The sequence below is a fragment of the Oncorhynchus masou genome, chromosome 1, assembly GCF_036934945.1.
Source record: "Oncorhynchus masou masou isolate Uvic2021 chromosome 1, UVic_Omas_1.1, whole genome shotgun sequence".
Classification (NCBI taxonomy): domain Eukaryota; kingdom Metazoa; phylum Chordata; class Actinopteri; order Salmoniformes; family Salmonidae; genus Oncorhynchus; species Oncorhynchus masou.
The window spans coordinates 54,605,268-54,628,032 of NC_088212.1; the positions used below are offsets into that span (position 1 = coordinate 54,605,268).

The 22,765-nt window shown below is 42.5% G+C and overlaps 1 protein-coding gene across 1 annotated transcript in view; it reads right to left on the minus strand.

The window, feature by feature from the left end:
* The window catches only part of LOC135546406 (sodium- and chloride-dependent glycine transporter 2-like), a 63,855-nt gene extending 42,032 nt beyond the window's left edge, over positions 1 to 21,823 (minus strand). The window contains exons 1-11 of the mRNA XM_064974808.1: positions 21,666 to 21,823; positions 20,189 to 20,617; positions 18,758 to 18,905; positions 17,706 to 17,837; positions 17,354 to 17,527; positions 15,894 to 16,044; positions 15,132 to 15,264; positions 14,770 to 14,904; positions 12,882 to 12,985; positions 2,574 to 2,698; positions 2,183 to 2,295 (exon numbers count right to left, since the gene is read on the minus strand). Coding sequence (XP_064830880.1) covers positions 2,183 to 2,295; positions 2,574 to 2,698; positions 12,882 to 12,985; positions 14,770 to 14,904; positions 15,132 to 15,264; positions 15,894 to 16,044; positions 17,354 to 17,527; positions 17,706 to 17,837; positions 18,758 to 18,905; positions 20,189 to 20,617; positions 21,666 to 21,668 — 1,647 coding nt within the window. The 5' untranslated portion in view covers positions 21,669 to 21,823. The remainder of the gene's footprint in view (positions 1 to 2,182; positions 2,296 to 2,573; positions 2,699 to 12,881; positions 12,986 to 14,769; positions 14,905 to 15,131; positions 15,265 to 15,893; positions 16,045 to 17,353; positions 17,528 to 17,705; positions 17,838 to 18,757; positions 18,906 to 20,188; positions 20,618 to 21,665) is intronic.
* Positions 21,824 to 22,765: the final 942 nt, after the last annotated feature.

The following is a 22,765-nucleotide window of genomic DNA, read 5'->3' on the forward strand; positions in this document are numbered from 1 at the left end:
GTAACATTGCAAAAATCAGAAACTTTCTGACCAAAAATGATGCAGAAAAATTAATCCATGCTTTTGTTACTTCTAGGTTAGACTTCTGCAATGCTTTACTTTCCGGCTACCCGGATAAAGCACTAACTAAACTTCAGTTAGTGCTAAATACAACTGCTAGAATCCTGACTAGAACCAACATTTTTTATCATATTACTCTAGTGCTAGCCTCCCTACACTGGCTTCCTGTTATGGCAAGGGCTGATTTCAAGGTTTTACTGCTAACCTACAAAGCATTACATGGGCTTGCTCCTACCTATCTCTCTGATTTGGTCCTGCCATACATACCTACACGTACACTACGGTCACAAGACGCAGGCCTCCTAATTGTCCCTAGAATTTCTAAGCAAACAGCTGGAGGCAGGGCTTTCTCCTATAGAGCTCAATTTTTATGGAATGGTCTGCCTACCCATGTGAGAGACGCAAACTCGGTCTCAACCTTTAAGTCTTTACTGAAGACTCATCTCTTCAGTGGGTCATATGATTGAGTGTAGTCTGGCCCAGGAGTGTGAAGGTGAATGGAAAGGCTCTGGAGCAACGACCTGCCCTTGCTGTCTCTACCTGGCCGGTTCCCCTCTTTCCACTGGGATTCTCTGCCTCTAACCTTATTACAGGAGCTGAGTCACTGGCTCACTGGCGCTCTTTCATGTCATCCTTAGGAGGGGTGCGTCACTTGAGTGGGTTGAATCACTGATGTGATCTTCCTGTCCGGGTTGGCTCCCCCCTTGGGTTGTGCTGTGGCGGAGATCTTTGTGGGCTATACTCGGCCTTGTCTCAGGATGGTAAGTTGGTGGTTGAAGATATCCCTCTAGTGGTGTGGGGGCTATGCTTTGGCAAAGTGGGTGGGGTTATATCCTTCCTGTTTGGCCCTGTCCGGGGGTATCATCGGATGGGGCCACAGTGTCTCCTGACCCCTCCTGTCTCAGCCTCCAGTATTTATGCTGCAGTAGTCGGGGGGCTAAGGTCAGTTTGTTATATCTGGAGTACTTCTCCTGTCTTATCCGATGTCCTGTGTGAATTTAAGTATGCTCTTTCTCTCTTTCTTTCTCTCTCTCGGAGGACCTGAGTCCTAGGACCATGCCTCAGGACTACCTGGCATGAGGACTCCTTGCTGTCCCCAGTCCACCTGGCCGTGCTGCTGCTCCAGTTTCAACTGTTCAGCACCTGAGGTGCTGACTTGCTGCACCCTCGACAACTACTGTGATTATTATTATTTGACCATGCTGGTCATTTATGAACATTTGAACATCTTGGCCATGTTCTGTTATAATCTCCACCCGGCACAGCCAGAAGAGGACTGGCCACCCCTCATAGCCTGGTTCCTCTCTAGGTTTTCTGCTAGGTTTTTGGCCTTTCTAGGGAGGTTTTCCTAGCCACCATTCTTCTACACCTGCATTGCTTGCTGCTTGGGGTTTTAGGCTGGGTTTATGTACTGCACTTTGAGATATCAGCTGATGTACGAAGGGCTATATAAATAAATTTGATTTGATTTATTGAAGTTATTCGAGAATTATTTCATTTACCCAAGATTATCATAAGACATGAACAAAATGCATCAGTGATTAGTATTTCCCTTAAACTTTCTGAAGAGGCAACGCAAGAATGCCCCTGTCTGTGTGTGCGTTTATCTAACACTTTGTGTAGCCATTAGTGATGATGCTAATAATGATAACCGTCTTCTGGGTAGATGGAAAGGCTTTCCCAAAAACCTTCTCAATTAAATGTGAACTACAAAGTAGCCTATGCCTACCTGGCAGAGTGATATCATGACTATTTGTATCAATCCAGTGGTGATTTGTTTAGCAAACTGCAATAATGTGTGCTACAGAAACACTGCTAACCAAACAAGGCTCTTGCTTTGCACACATGTAGCTACACCCAAAAATAAAAATTTCTCAGAATTATTATAGCCCTAAAAAGTGGTTGCCTGATGTGGTTTAAGCATTCTTGTGGATAAAAAAAATTGAATTTTGTTGTTTTTCTATGATTGATTTTGAGAGCGAAAACCTGAGAAAACCTTCACAAACCTTCACAAACAAAACAGAGAAAATGTAATTTGGAGGGAAAAAAAACATAATTAGACCAACATTTTTTTAACAGATTTTATAGGGCCCTACAAACACACACATTGAGGCTTGATTACCATGGTATCCAGGCCGAGGGTCAGCAGCATGAGGAAGAAGATGATGGCCCAGAACGGAGAGAGTGGGAGTCTGGTCAGAGCCTCTGGGTACACCACGAACGCTATGCCTGGACCTGCGAGTGTTAAATCAGATTGATAATCAGAGACAAAAGTGCCAATAAATACTGAACAAAAGCAACTAACTACTCTGACCTGGGTTGTGTGCATATCGAAACAGTGCTATTACACTTCAGAATTGGCCAAACCACTCTCTATCTCTGGTCATACATTATCTGATCCTACCAGACCTAGGTTTCAAATCATTTCAAATACTTTATGTGTGTTTTGATTTTTCAAGTATTTGAACCCAGGTATGGATGCTTCATGAACCCTATATGTGTGTGACATTTACCTTCATCAGCCACCTTCTCAATGGGCACCTTCAGTTCGTGGGCCATGAATCCAATGACGGAAAAGATGACGAACCCAGCGAATATACTGGTGGCACTGTTAACTATGCACACTATGATGGTGTCCCTAAACAAGAGAAGAGAGAGACAAGAAAGGGATGTAAATGTTACAGGTCTGTAACACTTACAGTATTTGAGAACCTAGAACTCAATTTTTGGAGTATTATCACACTCAAGTGAGTGGCTATATGTTGGTAATTGTTATAATGTGTCAAAATGTCAAAACATTATAATAACATAACCTAAGGATGTTCTAAGTGTTTCACAGGAGTTGGTTTTGTTAAAATAATGTCTTCTTTTACATATCTATCGACCATCGTCATGTGTGATATTGAATAAATGTATGAACAAATAAATGAATTATCTTCTGTGCAGTCTTATTCAAATGCATACATTTGTGGAGTGGTTCAACAGTTCCCTCTAGTGAGAAAACTATGGCCTCATACCAAGGGAGAGAGTATACTGTGCCAGTCTCTGCTAGTAGCAGTTTTACTTCTTGTTTATATGTTGTGATATTGTCACGGTACTCAGTATCACAACACTCAAATGATCATGGCAAGAAACAAAACATGAAGCAGACAGATTTTCATGATGACAATTGTATGTTGGAAATAAACAAACAGCTAGCAACATGCATGCCCCACCCACCTCAGGATTCCCCCTTTTCCAGCCATTATTTCCCTGTTTTTGTGAGGTCTAAATCCACCTGTCACAGAATTGTTGCTGGATAGATTAATTTAAAACAAAAATCAATGTACACTACCGGGTTAAAAGTTTGGGGTCACTTAGAAATTCCCTGTCCAATAATATAATATCAAATTGATCAGAAATACATAATGTTGTAAATTACATTTTAGCTGGAAACGGCAGATTTTTTTATGGAATATCTATATAGGCGTACAGAGGCCCATTATCAGCAACCACCACTCCTGTGGTCCAATGGCACATTGAGTTAGCTAATCCACGTTTATAATTTTAAAAGGCAAATTGATCATTAGAAAACCCTTTTGAAATTATGTTAGCACAGCTGGAAAATGTTGTTCTGATTAAAGAAGCAATAAAACTGGCCTTTAAACTAGTTGAGTATCTGGAGCATCAGCATTTGTGGGTTCGATTACAGGCTTAAAATGGCCAGAAACAAATACCTTTCTTCTGAAACTCGTCAGTCTATTCTTGTTCTGAGAAATTAACAACTCTTTATTAATAAATCCTTTATATCAAATTTCAGCCAGACTGACCAGCCAGCCGAGTCGCCTACATGCCCGACCCCCACCAGTTTAGTCAATAACTCAACTCTCTACGATGGATGACACAGGGCGCCGGGGGCGGCTCCGATGCAGGGCGAAGTACCCACTCTGCTCGCAGATACGTCATCCTCCTTGGCGACTCTGGTGCAAGGATCGTGGCCAGAGGCTCCGGACCGTGGATCGTTGCCGGAGGCTCTGGACTGAGAACCCCTGCAGAAGGCTCTGGACCGCAGACTGTCGCTGGAGGCTCTAGACCACCAACAGTCGCTGGAGGCTCAGGACCGCCGACCGTCGCTGGAGGCTCCGGACCGCAGACCGTCGCTGGAGGTTCCAGACTGTAGACCGTCTCAGGAGGTTCCGGACTGTGGACCGTCTCAGGATGTTCCAGACTGTGGACCGTCATTGGAGGTTCCGGACTGTGGACTGTGGACCATCTTTGTAGGTTCCGGACTGTGGACCATCGTTGGAGGTTCCGGACTGTGGACTGTGGACAGTCGCTGGAGGCTCAGAACCGCAGACCGTTGCTGGAGGCTCCGGACTGCAGACCGTCTCAGGAAGTTCCGGACTGTAGACTGTCTCATGAGTTTCCAGACCGTGGACCGTCTCAGGAGGTTCTGGACTGTGGACCGTCTCAGGATGTTCCAGACTGTGGACCATCGTTGGAGGTTCCGGACTGTGGACCGTTGTTGGAGGTTCCGGACTGTGGACAGTGGACCGTCGTTGGAGTTTCCGGACTGTGAAATGTTGCCGGAAGCTCTGGACTGTGGAGGCGCATTTTGGCACCGGGCTGATGACACACACCTCAGGGCGAGTGCGGGGAGGAGGCACAGGACGTACTGGACTGTGGTGGCGCACTGGAGGTCTAGAGCGTAGAGCTGGCACAACCCGTCCTGGCTGGATGCTCACTTTAGCCCGGGAAGTGCGGTGCACTGGCATAGGATGCACTGGGCTGTGAAGGCGCACTGGCGACACAGTGCATAGAACCGGTGCAGGATATCCTGGTCTGAGGAGTAGCACTGGAGACCAGCAACGCTGAGCCAGCACAACCCGTCCTGGCTGGATGCTCATTTTCGCACGGCAAGTGTGGAGAGCTGGCACCGAGCGCACCGGGCTGTGAATGCGCACTGGAGACACAGTGTGTATCACCGCATAACATGGTGCCTGAACGGTCACACGCTCCTCAAAGCGAGTGCGGGGAGTTGGCTCTGGTCTGGAAACTGGCACCGCCAACCACCCCGCGTGCCCCCCGAAAAAACATATTTGGGGCTGCCTCTCGTGCTTGCGTCTTGGTTGCGAACCCCGGAATCGTTGTTGATCCTCCTTCGCTGCCTCCGTCTGCTTCCCAGGCAGGCTTTCATACCATCTCCAATACTTCCTCCCAAGTCCACGCTATTCTTTCCTCAACCTCCTCTATAGACCAAGATGCCATCTCCCCCCGAGCATGCTGCTTGGTCCGTTGTTGGTGGGATCTTCTGTCACGCTCGTCGAAACGATTGGACCAAGGTGCAGCGTGCATAGAGTTCCACATATTTTAATTAACCGAAACTCACCAAACAAGTACAAACGAAAGGTGAAGCTACTGGTGTGCACACAGGCAACTAACTGTAGACAAAATCCCACAAAACACAATGGGGAAAATGGCTACCTAAATATGATCCCCAATCAGAGACAACGATAAACAGCTGTCTCTGATTGGGAACCATACCTGGCCAACATAAATCATTAATCACCTAGATTACCCACCCTAGTCACTATCACGCCCCAACCAACACAGAGAATAAACAGCTCTCTATGGTCAGGGCGTGACAAGGACAGAGCAGCTACCTCTTGTAAGACGTGGGCGCGGGGATGTGTCTATTTGTCAATAACTGCTGGTGCACGATGTCTAATATTAAATAAGTCTCGAGGTATTGCTCACCTGAGATAGTGTGGTCTACAGCTACCATTAGGTATTCTATCTAAAAAGAGAGTATATCTATATTATTCGTAGCCGTCAATTTGCCACCACAAACCGGTGCTGGCACAAAGACCAGCTTTATAAGGCCATAAGCAAACAAGAAAATGCTCATTCAGAAGCGGAGCGCCAAGTGGCCGGAGACGTTAATGCAGGCAAACTTAAATCCATTTTACTTCTATTCTACCAGCCTGTCACATGCGCAACCAGTGGAAAAAAACTCTAGACCACCTTTATTCCACACACAGAGATGCATACAAAGCTCAATAAACTCAATACAGAAGTGGTCAGATGACGTGGATGCTATGCTACAGGACTGTTTTTCTTGCACAGACTAGAATATGTTCCGGGATTCATCCAATGGCATTGAAGAGTATACCACCTCAGTCACCAGCTTCATCAATAAGTGCATCGACAACGTCGTCCCCACAGTGACCGTACATACATTTCCCAACCAGAAGCAATGGATTACAGGCAACATCTGTTAAAGGCTAGAGCTTCCGCTTTCAAGGAGCTGGACACTAATCCGGATGCTTATAAAAAATCCTGCTATGCCCTCAGACGAACCATCAAACAGGCAAAGTGTCAATTCAGAACTAAGATTAAATCCTACTACACCGGCTCTGACACTAGTCGGATGTTGCAGGGCTTGAAAACTATTACGGACTACAAAGGGAAACCCAGCTGCAAGCTGCCCAGTGACGCAAGCCTACCAGATGAGCTAAATGCCTTTTATGCTCGCTTTGAGGCAAGAAACACTGAAGCATGCATGAGAGCACCAGCTGTTCCGGACGACTGTGTCATCGCTCTCTCCATAGCCAATGTGAGCAAGACCTTTAAACAGGTCAACATTCACAAACCCATGGGGCCAAACAGATTACCAGGATGTGTACTCAAAGCATGTGCGGACCAACTGGCAAGTTGACATTTTCAACCTCTCCCTGGCCGAGTCTGTAGTACCAACATGTTTCAAACAGACCACCATAGTCCCTGTGCCCAAGATAGCGAAGGTAACCTGCCTAAGTGATTACTTCCTGTAGCACTCATGTTGGTAGTCATGAAGTGCTTTTCAAGGCTAGTCATGGCTCACATCAACACCATCATGCCAGAAACCCTAGACCCAGTCCAATTCGCAAACCACCCCAACAAATCCACAGATGACTCAATCTTAATCTCAACCACACAGCCCTTTCCCACTTACCCCCAGGTGGTAAGGGTAGGCAACAATACAACAGAGGTAGGCCTGATCACCGACAATGATGAGACAGCCTATAGGTAGGAGGTCAGAGACCTGGCAGTGTGGTGCCAGGACATCAACCTCTCTCTCAATATGAGCAAGACCCCCATTAACATACCCTCATTAACATCAACGGGACTGAATTGGAGCAGGTTGAGAGTTTCATGTTCCTTGGTGTACACATCACCAACAAACTATTATGGTCCAAACACACCAAGACATTTTCCACCTCAGGAGAGATTTGGCATGGGTCCCCAGATCCTATTAAAAGTTCTACAGCTGCACCATGGAGAGCATCCTGATTGGTTGCATTACCACTTGGTATGGTAACTGCTCAGCATCTGACCAGAAGGGGCTACAGAGGGTAGTGTGTATGGCCCAGTACATTCTGGGGCCAAGTTTACTGATATCTAGGACCTATATACTAGGCGGTGTCAGACGAAGGCCCAAAAAATTGTCAAAGACTCCAGTCACCCAAGTCATAGACTGTTCTCTCTGCTACCGCACGGCAAGCGTTACCGGAGCGCCAAGTCTATGACCAAAAGGCTCCTTAACAGCTTCTACCCCCAAGCCATAAGACTGCTGAACAACTAAACTAATCAAATGGCCACCCGGACTATTTACATTTAACCCCCCCTTCTTCTTTTTACACTGCTGCTCCTCTGTTTATTATCGATGCATCGTCACTTTACAAATGAACTTGATTAACCTGTACTCCCCCCACATTGACTCGGTACAGGTAACCCCTGTATATAGCCTCGTTATTGTGATGTACATTTATTGTGTTACCTTGTGATTGATTTGATTTTTTAAACTTTACTTTATTTAGTCAATGTTTGATTAACTCTATTTCTTGAACTGCATTGTTGATTAAGGACTTGTAACGTAACCATTTCACGGTAAGGTCTACACCTGTTCTATTCAGCGCATGTGACGAAAAAAATGTGATTTAGTGAAACATTCATTATTGGTTCCGGGTGTGTTAGGCTACGGCCAGAGTGACACCCCACATGATGGCAGACCCCCAGGGCCAGGACTGAACAGCCCAGCAGCTAGGGATTGCCTAAATAGATTTCTCTCAGACTCCTTTTGTCCTACTGTATTCCATATAAGGCATCCAGACCTTATGAAAGTTGCCAAGTATATACCTTTAATCTGGTAAAAATATATGCTAGTGATACATAATTTGACATTGTGGGAGGATAACCAACCTTACAAATAATGGCAATGCATTTCTTAACCGCTATAAATGCTTGGTTACACAGTTATTTCACTCTCCAGTATACAGAATTACCTTGGTGTACATTTATACACTATTTTATCCAAGAATAGAATCAATGGTTCAATAATTGAAATGACCATTATTCCCAGATCCCAGACTATAGTTTTAAACTTAATCTGCTGTCCTGTAGTTTAAATGTACGGTCTGCGGGAGCGGGCGGTCAAACAGACTTTGGGATGAAAATATTGTATTTTTGTTGTCCCACAGATTATTTGGAAACGGTCTGTTTTGTATGTGTTAGCCTACCTATTGTATTAAAACCACATATTTTTCTAATTATTTACACAGAATTCGCTGCTTCAACCTCAGTCGCCTCCCTCTCATAGTTGAGCGTGAGGGTTCAAATGCGCCTAGTATGTGTGCGCCTAGTATGTGTGGCCTTGAAATAGAGTAGGCTGCCCACATGGGCGGAGAATCACGTGACAGTTCACTTAAATATGAAATTAACTGAAATATTATTAAACTGTAGTTTACTACAGTGTCTGTAAATATATATTGAGAATGGAAAGAAGTGGAGGGTGCTCAACCAACGTGAGTCGAAGTGCAATCAAAAAATGTCATCTTCGTTGAAAAAGAAAAGGCACAACGCGCACATAGGTCAGTCTACTATGGAGAGCCAGCGTTGCGCGTTTTCATTTTCATTGAGTATTGATTACCCATTTATTTGTCTCTGCCAGCAAATCGTCCTCCTAAAAGGTAGGCTCTATCCTATAAACCTATGCAAAACGTAGCAAGTGTCGCTGTCATCATTCTTGCTGCTTCAAGTTCAGTAGCCATACGCGATCAGGTGCGTGTGTGGTGTCAATTAAATAGAGTAGGCTATAGCCTATCCATGGACCGGACAAGCACGGGGCAGTTATCTTTCCAAGAAAGTGTACTTCCTAAATAGGCCTATGGTTAGGCTATAGTTTACTACATTGCCTAGAAAGGCCTAAATATTGATCACCCATATTTAGCAATCTGAAAATCTTTCCACTCCTTAAAGGTAGGCTATAAAAATAGCTCAAGAGAAAGTGAATTTCTCTCCAACTCTGCTCTCTTCAAATTACATCTAGCATATTGGCTGATCTTGCCCAGTAATACAGATGTGAGAATCTCTGGTAATTTAACCTATTTCCTTCATTTATTTTTTACGCATTTGATATTGCCTGTAGGACGCAAAATTGCTGGGAACATGGCTGGAAAGTTAGCTGTGTCACATAAGCCTAAAATAACATTGCGGGACTGCAGTTGGGTTTGGGACCAGTTCTTGCGGTAGCGGGTGGGAGTCGGACAGAAAGCCAGCAGTGCAGTATGAAAAGCTGAGGGTGCAGGCAGGAGTGGGAGGAAGACCTCTACTGTGCACCGTGACAGTGAAGCCTGTAATGTTAGAGCGGTTTATTACTCTGTCAGTGTCAAAAGTATGGAATTAGCTAGGGAAACTGACAGATCAATATTGTGACATTACCAATCTGACTAATAAAAACTCAAGCACTGAAAAAAGGTGACAATAGCAATCTTCAATTGTTTGGCTGATTGTTTGATTCAGGCCTAGTGTGATTGAGGCAAAAAATAATAGTTAACGTTTGCCAACTTTTGGCCATCTCTCTCTCTCTCTATCTAGCGGTACATCAACTGGCAAAAGCTAGCCAAGTTCATTTACTTCTGTTGAAACGTGACAAAACAAAGGCTATAAAACATGTCCATACAAACAACACCTTGTTAGATAGTAATAACAGCCTGGCTGTGGTAGCTACTAGCTAGCGCAGCTAATTCATTCACCTCAGTCGAGAGGGGCTGAAACATTAGCTAACATTACAGTCAGTTACAATACTAGCTCACTACTGTGGATAAACACTAGTTTAAAAAAAAATGATAAGTTAAACAGCAGTTACATGAGGCAACTAAAAAGTAGTCAGTTTCTGCTCTGATTGCTTTTACAACATGGTGAAAGAGCACACCACATACACACTGAACTATGCTTAACTCTCCCATGCTGGTCCAGCCACTCCTCCAGAAGCTTTCACACAGCCTGTCTGTACTAAATCCAGCCTACCTGACACTCTGAGGTGTCCGCATGGTACTAAAGCGAACCGATGCCGCTTTTGTTTCACATCTAAATGATAAAACTGAGGGGAGACAAAAATGCAATTTCAGAATGTAAGGGAGACATGACCCCCCAGTGTTGCGCCCCTGGAAGTTTCTATGTAATGCACCTCAATAGGTATTGCTTTTACACAATGTAGAAACCTAACATTACACAAATGACTGTAATTTCAATTTCCGGTTTTTGTATCAACATTTTAGCCTTTATAATAAAAAAAAAATCTTTACAGATTTAAATATTACTTTCTAGAGCACAACGTGTGCTTCAAAAGTAGCTAGAATTCCTATAGGCCCAATATCCTATAGCTATATACATATATGTACACAATACCAGTCAATAGTTTGGACACACCTACTCATTCAAGGGTTTTTCTTTATTTTTACTATTTTCTACATTGTAGAATAATAGTGAAGACATCAAAACTATGAAATAACACATGAAATCATGTCGTAACCAAAAGAGTTTACATTTTTTTTAAATATATTTGAGATTTTTCAAAGTAGCCACTCTTTGCCTTGAAGAAAGCTTTGCACACTCTTGGCATTCTCTCAAGCAGCTTCATGAGGTAGTCTCCTGGAATACATTTACATTAACAGGTGTGCCTTGTTAAAAATTAAGTTGTGGAATTCCTTTCCCCCTTAATGTGTTTGAGCCAATCAGTTCTGTTGTGACAAGGTAGAAGTGGTAAACAGAAGATAGCCCTATTTGGTAAAAGACAAAGTCCATATTATGGCAAGAACAGCTCAAATAAGCAAAGAGAAACGACAGTCCATCATTACTTTAAGACATGAAGGTCAGTCAATCTGGAAAATGTCAAGAACTTTTAACATTTCTCCAAGTGCAGTCGCAAAAACCATCAAGCGCTTCGATGAAACTGGCTCTCATGAGGACCGCCAGAGGAAAGGAAGACCCAGAGTTACCGCTGCTGCAGAGAATAATTTCATTAAGAGTTAACTGCACCTTATATTGCAGCCCAAATTAATGTTTCACAGAGCACAAGTAACAGACACATCTCAACATCAACTGTTTAGAGAATACTGTGTGAATCAGGCCTTCATAGTCAATTTGCTGCACAGAAACCACTACTAAAGGACACCAATAATAAGAAGAGACTTGATTGGGTCAAGAAACACGGGCAATAGACATTAGACAGGTGGAAATCCGTTCTTTGGTCTGATGAGTCCAAATTTGAGAGTTTTGTTTTGAATGGATGATCTCTGCATGTGTGGTTCCCATCGTGAAGCATGGAGGAGAAGGTGTGATGGTGTGGGGGTGCTTTGCTTGTGACACTGTCAGTGGTTTATTTAGAATTCAAGGCACACTTAACCAGCATGGCTACCACAGCATTCTGCAGCTATACGCCATCCAATCTGGTTTGCGAATAGGTGGACTAGCATTTGTTTTTCAACAGAACAATGACCCTCCAGTCTGTGTCAGGGCTATTTCACAAAGAAGGAGAGTGATGGAGTGCTACATCAGATGACCTGGCCTCCACAATCACCTGACCTCAACCCAATTGAGATGGTTTGGGATGAATTGGACCGCAGAGAGAAGGAAAAGCAGTCAACAAGTGCTCAGCATATGTGGGAACTGCTTCAAGACTGTTGGAAAATAATTCCTCAAGAAGCTGGTTGAGAGAATGCCAAGAGTGTGCAAAGCTGTCATCAAGGCAGAGGGTGGCTACTTTGAAGAATCTAAAATATAACATATATTTTGATTTGTTTAACACTTTTTGATTACATATGTGTTATTTCATAGTTTTGATGTCTCCAATATTATTCTACAATGTAGAAAATAGTAAAAATATAGAAAAACCCTTGAATGAGTAGGTGTATCCAAACATTTGACTGGTACTGTATGGTATATATTTATACATTATATATATATATTATCATTGTGATGTAATTATATCATAGTTTATGTGCTGTCAATATTTGATTGATTTTCAAAATCTAACAAGTGTTGAGTATCTTACTTCATTATACAGCTGTTACATTTATCAGAACTGTATTTTTGACCTTTTATACATTTTGACGACCCTTGCTAAAATAACCGTATGTTGTCATAGAGTCACGTGTTTACTTTCAAAGCTACATAACACAGTATGTTACATAAAGCAGGTTGCTGTGATGACAATAATTTTTAGTCTGCGTCGCGTTTTATTTTTGCCATGGAAAATGTAACAGTGTGAATATCGTGATGCAACTTCTTATTTATCCGTATGTAATGGATTGGATTGGTAACCTCACTCCTCAGTTTGAAATGTCTCTACCCGTACCATCGAAGTTGCTAGTTTTACGGTGGCGCAGCTGGCTACGATGTTGTCAAGAGGGCAGTCACGTGTGATTACGGGGGCAGTCACGTGTGATTGCGAGACAGAGGATTCGGGCGGTCATATATGGAAGGAAGCAAAGCTGTTAAGCAGCACAGTGAGAAGTGCTTACCTGTAGCAGTTGTTGTGGAACTTGTTGTAAGAAGACAGTGTGATGAGGCCTCCCCAGGCTGCTGACAGAGAGAAGAAAATCTGGGTGGCAGCATCCTTCCAAACCTAGAGTAACACACACACATCCACAATCACTTTTAGAGACAGAGGGATGGGTGGAGAAATGTGTGTGTGTGTGAACGCATGTGTGTGTCAGTCTATTTGTGTGCCTGCGCGCCCTTACAGTTGAAGTCAGAAGTTTACATACACTTAGGTTGGAGTCATTAAAAGTCGTTTTTAAACCACTACACAAATTTCTTGTTAACGAAATATAGTTTTGGCAAGTCGCTTAGGACATCTACTTTGTGCATAATTAACACAATACATTTTTCCAACAATTGTTCACAGACAGATTTTTTAACTTATAATTCACTGTATCACAATTCCAGTGGGTCAGAAGTTTACATACACTAAGTTGACTGTGCCTTTAAACGAGTTGGAAAATTTCAGAAATTATGTTATGGCTTTAGAAGCTTCTGATAAGGCTAATTGACATAATTTGAGTCAATTGGAGGTGTACCTGTGGATGTATTTCAAGGCCTACCTTCAAACTCAGTGCCTCTTTGCTTGATATCATGGGAAAATCAAAAGAAATCAGCCAAGACATCAGAAACAAATTGTAGACCTCCACAAGTCTGGTTCATCCTTGGGAGCGATTTCCAAACGCCTGAAAGTACCACGTTCATCTGTACAAACAATAGTACGCAAGTATAAACACCATGGGACCACGCAGCCGTCAAACCGCTCAGGGAGGAGACGCATTCTCTCCCCTAGAAATGAACGTACTTTGGTGCGAAAAGTGCAAATCAATCTCAGAACAACAGCAAAGGACCCTGTGAAGATGCTGGAGAAACTGGTACAAAAGTATCTATATCCACAGTAAAACAAGTCCTATATTGACATAACCTGAAAGGCCGCTCAGCAAGGAAGAAGCCACTGCTCCAAAACCGCCATAAAAAAGTCAGACTACAGTTTGCAACTGCACGTGGGGACAAAGAGCATACTTTTTGGAGAGATGTCCTGTGGTCTGATGAAACAAAAATAGAACTGTTTGGTCATAATGACCATTGTTATGTTTGGAGGGAAAAGGGGGAGACTTGCAAGCTGAAGAACACCATCCCAACCGTGAAGCACGGGGGTGGCAGCCTCATGTTGTGGGGGTGCTTTGCTGCAGGAGGGACTGGTGGACTTCACAAAATAGATGGCATCGTGAGGATGGAAAATTATGTGGATATATTGAAGCAAGATCTCAAGACATCAGTCAAGAAGTTAAAGCTTGGCCGCAAATGGGTCTTCCAAATGGACAATGACCCCAAGCATATTTCCAAAGTTGTGGCAACATGGATTAAGGACAACAAAGTGAAGGTATTGGACTGGCCATCACAAACCCTGACCTCAATCCTACAGAAAATGTGTGGGCAGAACTGAAAAGGCATGTGCGAACAAGGAGGCCTACAAACCTGACTCAGTTCCACCAGCTCTGACAGGAGGAATGGGCCAAAATTCACCCAACTTATTGAGGGAAGCTTGTGGGAGTCTTCCCAAAACGTTTGACCCAAGTTAAACAATTTAATGGCAATGCTACCAAATACTAATTGAGTGTATGTAAACTTCTGACCCACTGGGAATGTGATGAAAGAAATAAAAGCTGAAATTAATAATGCTCTCTACTATTTTTATGACATTTCACATTCTTAAAATAAAGTGGTTATCCCAACTGACCTAAGACAGGGTATTTTTAGGATTTTTCTAAGATTAAATGTCAGGAATTGTGAAAAACTGAGTTTAAATGTATTCGGCTAAGGTGTATGTAAACTTCCGACTTCAACTGTACGTGTGTGTATGTATACCTTAGCATCATTGAGTTTCTCCCACTTGGGTGTGATGAAGTAGAGGATGCCGTCACCAGCCCCTGGGAGGGTCACTCCTCTGAACAACAGAATAACCAGAACCACATAGGGGAACGTAGCTGTGAAATACACCACCTCGGAGAGGGGAGAGGAAGAACGAAACGAAGAGAGAGTTAGCAGGTTTTGTGATAAGTGCACTGATTCAACACTTTTAGTTCAAGAACAAACCGTCTAGAGGGCAACATTACATAATAATTCACAGAACTACAAACTTTATTTTATGGTTCTGGGATTTCACAGGGGGACATTATTCAAATTCAAAGGAGGTACCACATGAGTAGAGAGTGAGATATTTATCTTACTTTCCCTGATGACTTGATTCCTTTGGCCAGGGAGAGGTAGACTATCAACCAGGCCAGCAACAGGCAGCCTGCGAGGGGCCAGCGGATGTCTCCAGGGTACTCTATCCCTTTGGAGATGTGCAAGACATTGTACCTATGGGACACACACACACACACACACACACACACACACACACACACACACACACACACACACAGGGAGAGCCAAAGAGAGAGCCAGAGAGAAAGAGCCAGAGAGAGAGAGAGCCAGAGAGAGAGAGCCAGAGAGAGAGAGAGACAGAGACAGAGAGAGAGAGAGAGAGAGAGAGAGAGAGAGAGAGAGAGAGAGAGAGAGAGAGAGAGAGAGAGAGAGAGAGAGAGAGAGAGAGAGACATCAAGAAAGCCAGAGGGAAATATAAAACAGTTATTTCAGATCTGACATGTATTATTCCTTCATATCAATCAATAGCGGGAAACAATTGTGTCTATATAGCCCAATAACTGTGCCCTAATTATTTTTAGAAAGGAAACCAACATTTACAGTATAGTATGAGAAACCACAAGTATCCTCAGCCAGCAGGCCAACTTCAAACATAGAACCTCTGTAACTCTGATGCAAGTTATTTATTTATTGTTATTACATTTTTTAAACTATATTTTCATTTAATACTTTTTTAGCTGTTTTATTGTTTGAGAGGAGAGCTTGCAAGTATGCATTTAATTATACTGTGTACACTACACTGTATCCTGTGCATATGACAAATAAACTTTGATTTGACTTACTTGAAGTACTCCTCGCTGGGGCTGACGTAAGTTTTGTTATCCGGAAAGGTCATGTTAACCAGTTTGGTCAGGTTTCCAATGGCTTGAGCCGACAGACAGAACGAGCTGTTCTTTACAGAGGTGATGTTTTTATCATGGAGGATACACGTGTCTGTCACAACCAGAAACCAACACATGTCAACCAGGATAGACAGACAGACAGACTTACATAGCCTGTATCGAATCAGATAAAAAAAGACATCTCAACAGGAACAAACAGACCTCTTTACAATCTGGTTTAAAAACAATCTGGTTTTCTCAGGTGGTGGGTATAATGTAGAATAGATCCTTGCCCAGCACACTGGTTCATACACCAAAAACAGTGATCTCTGCCATGCTTTACATATTACTGTTCTTTACATACTGTACTTGATACTCATTACAGGAAATGTCCTCTATTCTCAGATGAAAGCCACTCATCCACTGTATGGGTGAAGCATGTTTTTTCTTTACGTGTAATGGTTATTTTTCTTTTAACAGAACTTTAAATACAAATTGTGCTTATTATGATATAACCTTTTTCCCAATATGTTTTAAGATTATATCAAATGTAGCCTAGTCTTAGAATACACATAGAAACGTTCAGCATGTTTGACAAGAGTAGATCTAGTTTTGCTTTGTATGATGATCATAAGTTTGTTGTCTTACCAATGAAAGCTACGGGTTGACACAGCATCAATGCTATTCAACGATACAGAGAGAGACCAGGGAGACGACAGTTACTGTAACTCTTACTATGACCACGAGAGGGCAGTCTGGCGCGCACTGCGGCACTGCAGCAACTCCACTACTTGTAAATGTGTCAAGCAAGCAACTTTAGTGCTGAATCCACTGAAATGCAACAGACAAAAATGGCCTTTTCTTAAATCAAATTTCGTTTTTTTCCCCCATGCATCTGGGAGAAAATTATCCGGTCATACTGCGAGCCTTTCTTTTATCAATTTATCTTATTTTTTTTTAAATGAATTGTAACCCAATGTAACCTAAAATCAATTACTCATAATTGCACAAATGCAAAAACTAATTTGTCTACTGAGCCTACACCGTAATCTTTCAAATACACCTTTTGTAGAACTGCTTTTTGCTCATTATATAGATTAGATTAGAATAAAGATTTTTTTTTAAATATCACACATTTGTAGCCTACACACAGTTGACAAAAAGAACTTGAGACCCACAGAATAAATATAAAAATCAATACAATAAACCTAGTAAGCAAAAGTAGCACTTTTGGATGTATATGAAACTAGAAAACAATGCTTCAAATAACCCGCCACTCTACACTATAGGGAAGGTTACAGGCAAGAGTCCTTAGCTAAGGGGTGCGTTGCGCATTGCGCAATGGTGAGGGGGTGCTTAGGTGTATGTGTGTGTGCGCATGCATGAGAGCGTGTGTGCGTTCTGGCGCATTGTGGTCTTACCTAAGAGAAGCATGTCTTTGTCCTTACAGTCCAACGTGTTCCACTCGTTCTTACAGTTAGCCCATGGCAGTGAGCCCTTCAACGAAGCGAACAGGTAGTACAGTGTCCAGCACATAATAATGTTATAGTATATGGCTATCAAGACAGATATTATCAACATGGCAATCCCGCAACCTAAAATAAATAAATGAGACGAAATATGTAAATTACTCTTAAGCAGGCAGAGGAGCGTGATCAAAGTAATTATATCATAATAAGTCGTTTTCATTTTTTTCTGAAGTTAGTGTATGTTACTAGTTTTAAATACGTTACTTTATGAGTTTGGATCGCAGCTTGTATATGCGCAGTTTACCTTGCAGAGCCGGGATGGCTTTCCACACGGACACGGGGCCCTGGCTGGCAAACTGACCCAGGGAAACCTCCAATAAAAAGATAGGGATCCCGGCGAGGCACAACATTATAAGGTAGGGGATCAAAAAAGCACCTATATACACAGGGAAACGGGGAAGTATTTCAAAGTAGCGCACAGGTATAAGTGAAAAGAGATTACTCAAACTTGGCTCACATGATTTAAAAAAATGGCTATAACAGACTTAATCCGAATGCTTTTCTCATGGAATTAAACAGATTATGCATGGCAGGTAATAATGAAATACATGTGACATATCTAAATGGGTTATACTTATTTGCCTCCCTTACATGTAGCTTAATTAGTTGTATAAGGTAGCTAGAATATAATAAAGCGTAGTGTAGACCAAACTAAATTGAAATGAAGATAGGCCTAGTAATAATAAAACAAATATATAAATAATATTTTGTTTACCGAAGTGATTATCAATCATAAAGCCTAAATAATTTAACTAAAATCCACGAAAAAGAGTAGGCTCTTAGACGCTGAAAAATAATGCTAGCTAGACGCTTTCTATAACTGTTTGGAAAACGTGTCTTAATAAAAAGTCGCTATTTCCTTTAGAGAAGAAAAGGCAGTCAAAAACTTGAGTGAAATTTTTTTTTTCCCGACACTAATTTAAACTCCAATGATATAACCTAGCAAGTGAATGAATTAAAGTGATGTATTTTCGTTTGATAATACATTAAGCATACTGGTGTTCACACAATGGCAAAACAACAATAGAAATCATCCAGGATAAAATCACAATTAAGTCGACTTACTCCCATTTTGTTCCTCGAATTTAATTACATCGTCAATTTCGTTCATATCAATTATGCGTGATGTCAAACATATACATATATCATTGCGGAGCAATGGAGTATCAAATTAAAAATAACATTGATCAGTTGTGGAATCAGTGTTATTTCTTTTCCGCATTTAGGTGCTTTTGCATTTACAACTTTAGTGACATTTGCAGTGCGGGTACATTCTCAACTCAACACTCTCCTTACCTCCACCATTTTGGAAGGCAAGGTATGGAAACCTCCACACGTTTCCCAGTCCCACCGCATAGCCAACCATGGACAGGATGAAATCCAATTTATTAGTCCAGTTTCCCCTGGCCTTATTCTCATCTCCACTCTCGTCCTCGTCTTCCTCCTGGGAAAATTAGTGGATTTTAGTGCTGGGTTTCATGTACATTAAGAACCATATAGGACTTACATTTACTATAGCCAATCATTAAAACGTCTCAGATCCCAAACCTCCTGCCTTACTGGGCGAAGGATTCGTTTCTTTATTCGATCTATCAAATTAGCCACAAGTATAGGCTATTTGCAACAGTCAGAACATACGAATACAACCCGCCTCAACACACATAATCCTCTCCGGAACAACACTCTTTGATTGATGTGAGCATTTTAAAACATGACAGGACAAATTCATATGAACATTCATAAATACAGATAATTCCAATTTCCTTATTTCTGATTCCCCGCCAATAGGGGTAGAGGGAGAAAGGAACAAGCTTATCAATGGAACACTGTCAGGCTGGCGCGCGGAGGAAGAGGAGAATGAGAGGAGTGGAGAGAGAAGAGGAGAGTGGCGAGGAATGCCCTCGCGGGGATTGTAACAATGGGCAGAATCCGCAGCCTTATGTAACCCATTACCAAGCGCTGTCATGGGTTTACCGAGACCAATCCCGAGAGAGCATGATGCGGGGTTTCTATCCATACCTGACACACGGAGCAGCGTAGTGCGGGGGATATACCATTACTGTAGGCTGATACACAAACAACCATCTTACAGTAGGCCTATTCCTTTATCTCACTGCAGTGGGAAGATTCCGTCCATTCAGCACTTTCACGACGCCGATTTAGGCCAACTTTTGTTGACAAAATTTAATCAAATAGGTATCCTACTCTAGCCAAATGCAGAGGGTCAGAACATCGAAATAAATAGCCTACCTTTTCCGTTCTATATTTTGATCATTTGCCATAATAACTGGGAATTCTTCTCAACTATTATATTGGTGAATTCTAACCCTGATCCATAGACAATTGTAACCTCTGGTCACTGCATCTGGCCACTGCAAATGGAAACTCACTTGAATATGCTATATAGCTCACATTCTCTCAAATCAGCCCTCAGCAGCAGTCTCCAGTGCCGGACTATCTCAGAAGGAGTCCCATGGGACCGTAATTACAACTTCTCCTCAGCCGCAGTATGTCACCCCCACCTCGGCTTCCTTATCCGTGAAAGACCCGATAACACCACAGCCAATCCCCTATCCTAATAGGCAATACAGGTTGCATGTCAGATAGATCACCACTCACTCCAAACCACGGTTCGTCTTGTAGTCCACCCCACCCCCTAAGCTCTCCTGACCCCGGTTGTTTGGACGATGCTCCCCGTATCGAAACAATTCGTTTGAGCCCACTTACCCCCATCACCGCGCCAGGCTGAACAGACGTGTTGCCATCTGCGCCCAGAATGATGGTGGTCTGGCTCATGGTGGTCCAGTTGCCCGATGCATTGTTTTCATCCCTGGTGACCCTAAGCGGGTCCCCGTACTGGACAGGGATATCCCGGGCAGCTGAGAGAGCAGCCACGGATCCAGGCACCGGCAGAGCGGCGTTTTTAAACGTCCCATAGACTTTTACTTCTCCCGGTTCTCCTGGTTTATTTTCCGTGGGACAGAAAGTTTTGCTCTCGTTGGATTGTGCTGGCTGAGGGGCCGGGTATGCTGCGGGCGTTTGGTTAAAGGCATTATCCGGTTTGTTTGCTGAAACTCCCTCCGGCTGGTGCAACGGGTTACAACCGGTAGGAGCACTGGCCGGTTGTTTGGCCATCTCTCTCTGCTCGGAGAAATCCTGCAACATGTCATTTACAGATGAAGCTCATCACACAAGACAAGGGGTAAAAAAAATCATATAAAAGGCTATACAAACAGAAACACTTTAAGATGCATTTGCAAGCTCAGTGTTAGCACTAATAGGCTATGAATTGAGATTTCGATTATTTTAGCGCTATTATTTTCAAATAAAAAATATGGGCTAATCACCTACAATAAAAATGCAGCAGCGGTGGGTGTTTCTGCAGTATTTTTAAAAGCCCTTTGTTGCATGTTTTGGCTCCGCAGCTCTGGGCTTCAGATCACGGTCTGCGGGGGTTTGCCTCTCCTGTTCGCTGTTACTGCGAGATTCTTTAATTTTACGCCCCATTTCCCCCATGTCATTCAGCTCCACACAGCCACTGATTTTTATGGGCAATAGACAAGCTGCCGGGCTCTTGACAGCTCCCCTCTCCCTGGCAGGCATGTATGATCACCGGCATCAGGCTACATCTCTGAGAGGACCCGGGCGTGCAGAAATACAAATTACTATCTCCGCATATATATCCTAACCAAGAGGAAACAAAGCAATGTAAGAAAGCGCGGGATTTCTAAACACAAACATGCTACATTTAGGTTGAAGTAAAAAAAAAAGGGGGGAAAAGAGAGCGTTTCTGCGTCTTTTGTCTACCACCTTGCATATAGTCTATATCTGATTTCGTTTTTCTTAAAATGAAAACAAATACATTCAATAGAAATAGCCCTACTTGAATGGAAAAGATCGAACGAAACAAGTTTTCTATTTGATTGAACTGAATGCATCTTTTGCTCAGAGATTGCCATGTGAATGCGAGTTGTGAAAAGTTTCTGTGTGTGGAGCAGCGCTATGCAGCTCGATTTCGGTACCATGGACAGCGCACAACTCGGCTGCTGAATTACAACACATTATCCAGCATGCAGTTTGAATAAATGAAAATATTTCCACAAAACGAAGTAAGGCTGCTTCAACCATTTAGATTAATAAGATAACTTGTATGACAAATGTAATGTAGAATAAAGAAAATAAACAAAGTATGTAGCATACTCACCATTTGTGAAGAGGCTTAAGACGTGCTGAAGCTGAAAGGCTGAAAAACAGCTGTAAAGAGAACTGGAAGATGTAGGAGTGGATTTGGCTGTGCTTAGTGCAAAGCTTTCTATACCCCAGTGGGAAATATTGGGTTTGCGTCAGTGCGGAGCAAGGTGCCCTTCGCTTGACATTTTCTTGATAATAAGAGTTTGATAAATCATTGGCCTTGGATTCTTATTTTTAAAGCTACACCGGGCGAAGACGCGCGGGAACGTGCGCACGGTGTTCACGCACATGCCGCTCAGTGAGTGCGTGCTTGGACTGACTCATTCACCAGCTGATTAATAATACACTTTTCTCGAGGGGATGTGTAAGTACACACGAGCTAGGGAGGATTTGCATGTAGGCCTAGATTACATTTTGGGGAATGAGAATGCATGCAGCACCTCAATTCGTGAGAGAACGTGTACCATTTGTGGGAGAGACGATTATATTGATTGGGAAACTATTTCGTTAGATGGTTAATGTGGTTTCTATTGTGTTGTAAGTATGCCTACTTTGCGTAAATGCTATTGAACATTTATTAAGAAAGTAATATGTTGAAAACTCTGAAAACGTAACTTAACATCTAGTATCATATATTACTTATTTCGCCTATATTTTTATATTAGGATCACATATAATTATCTAGACTACGACATATGATTATCAATTTTAAAAGCATATATTTCGTTTCCGTAAAGCCTGTGTCAGTAAATGTTTTGCACATACAATACAGTTTGGGCTATACTTTATCATACCAATTATTTACACTATTTTCCTTGTACAAATATTTGTGAAGTGTGTCATGACAAAAACTGCAGACTGCTGCAAAGTCTTTTTTTGTTAAAGCCTCCAGGCTATATATAGACTTTACTACGCTTCAAGGAATTTAAGCACACGTGCGATATACGCGTAATGCGTTTCTGTGTGCGTCACCGAAACAAGCACTGATCAAGTGTAGAAAAAAGTGGGCGAGGTCTTCACGAAACTACTGAAGCTACTCATTTGTTAACCTCTTACGCAAGAAGGACACTTAAAAAAAACACGTGGTCATTGAGGTGTCGTGCTACACTGGAG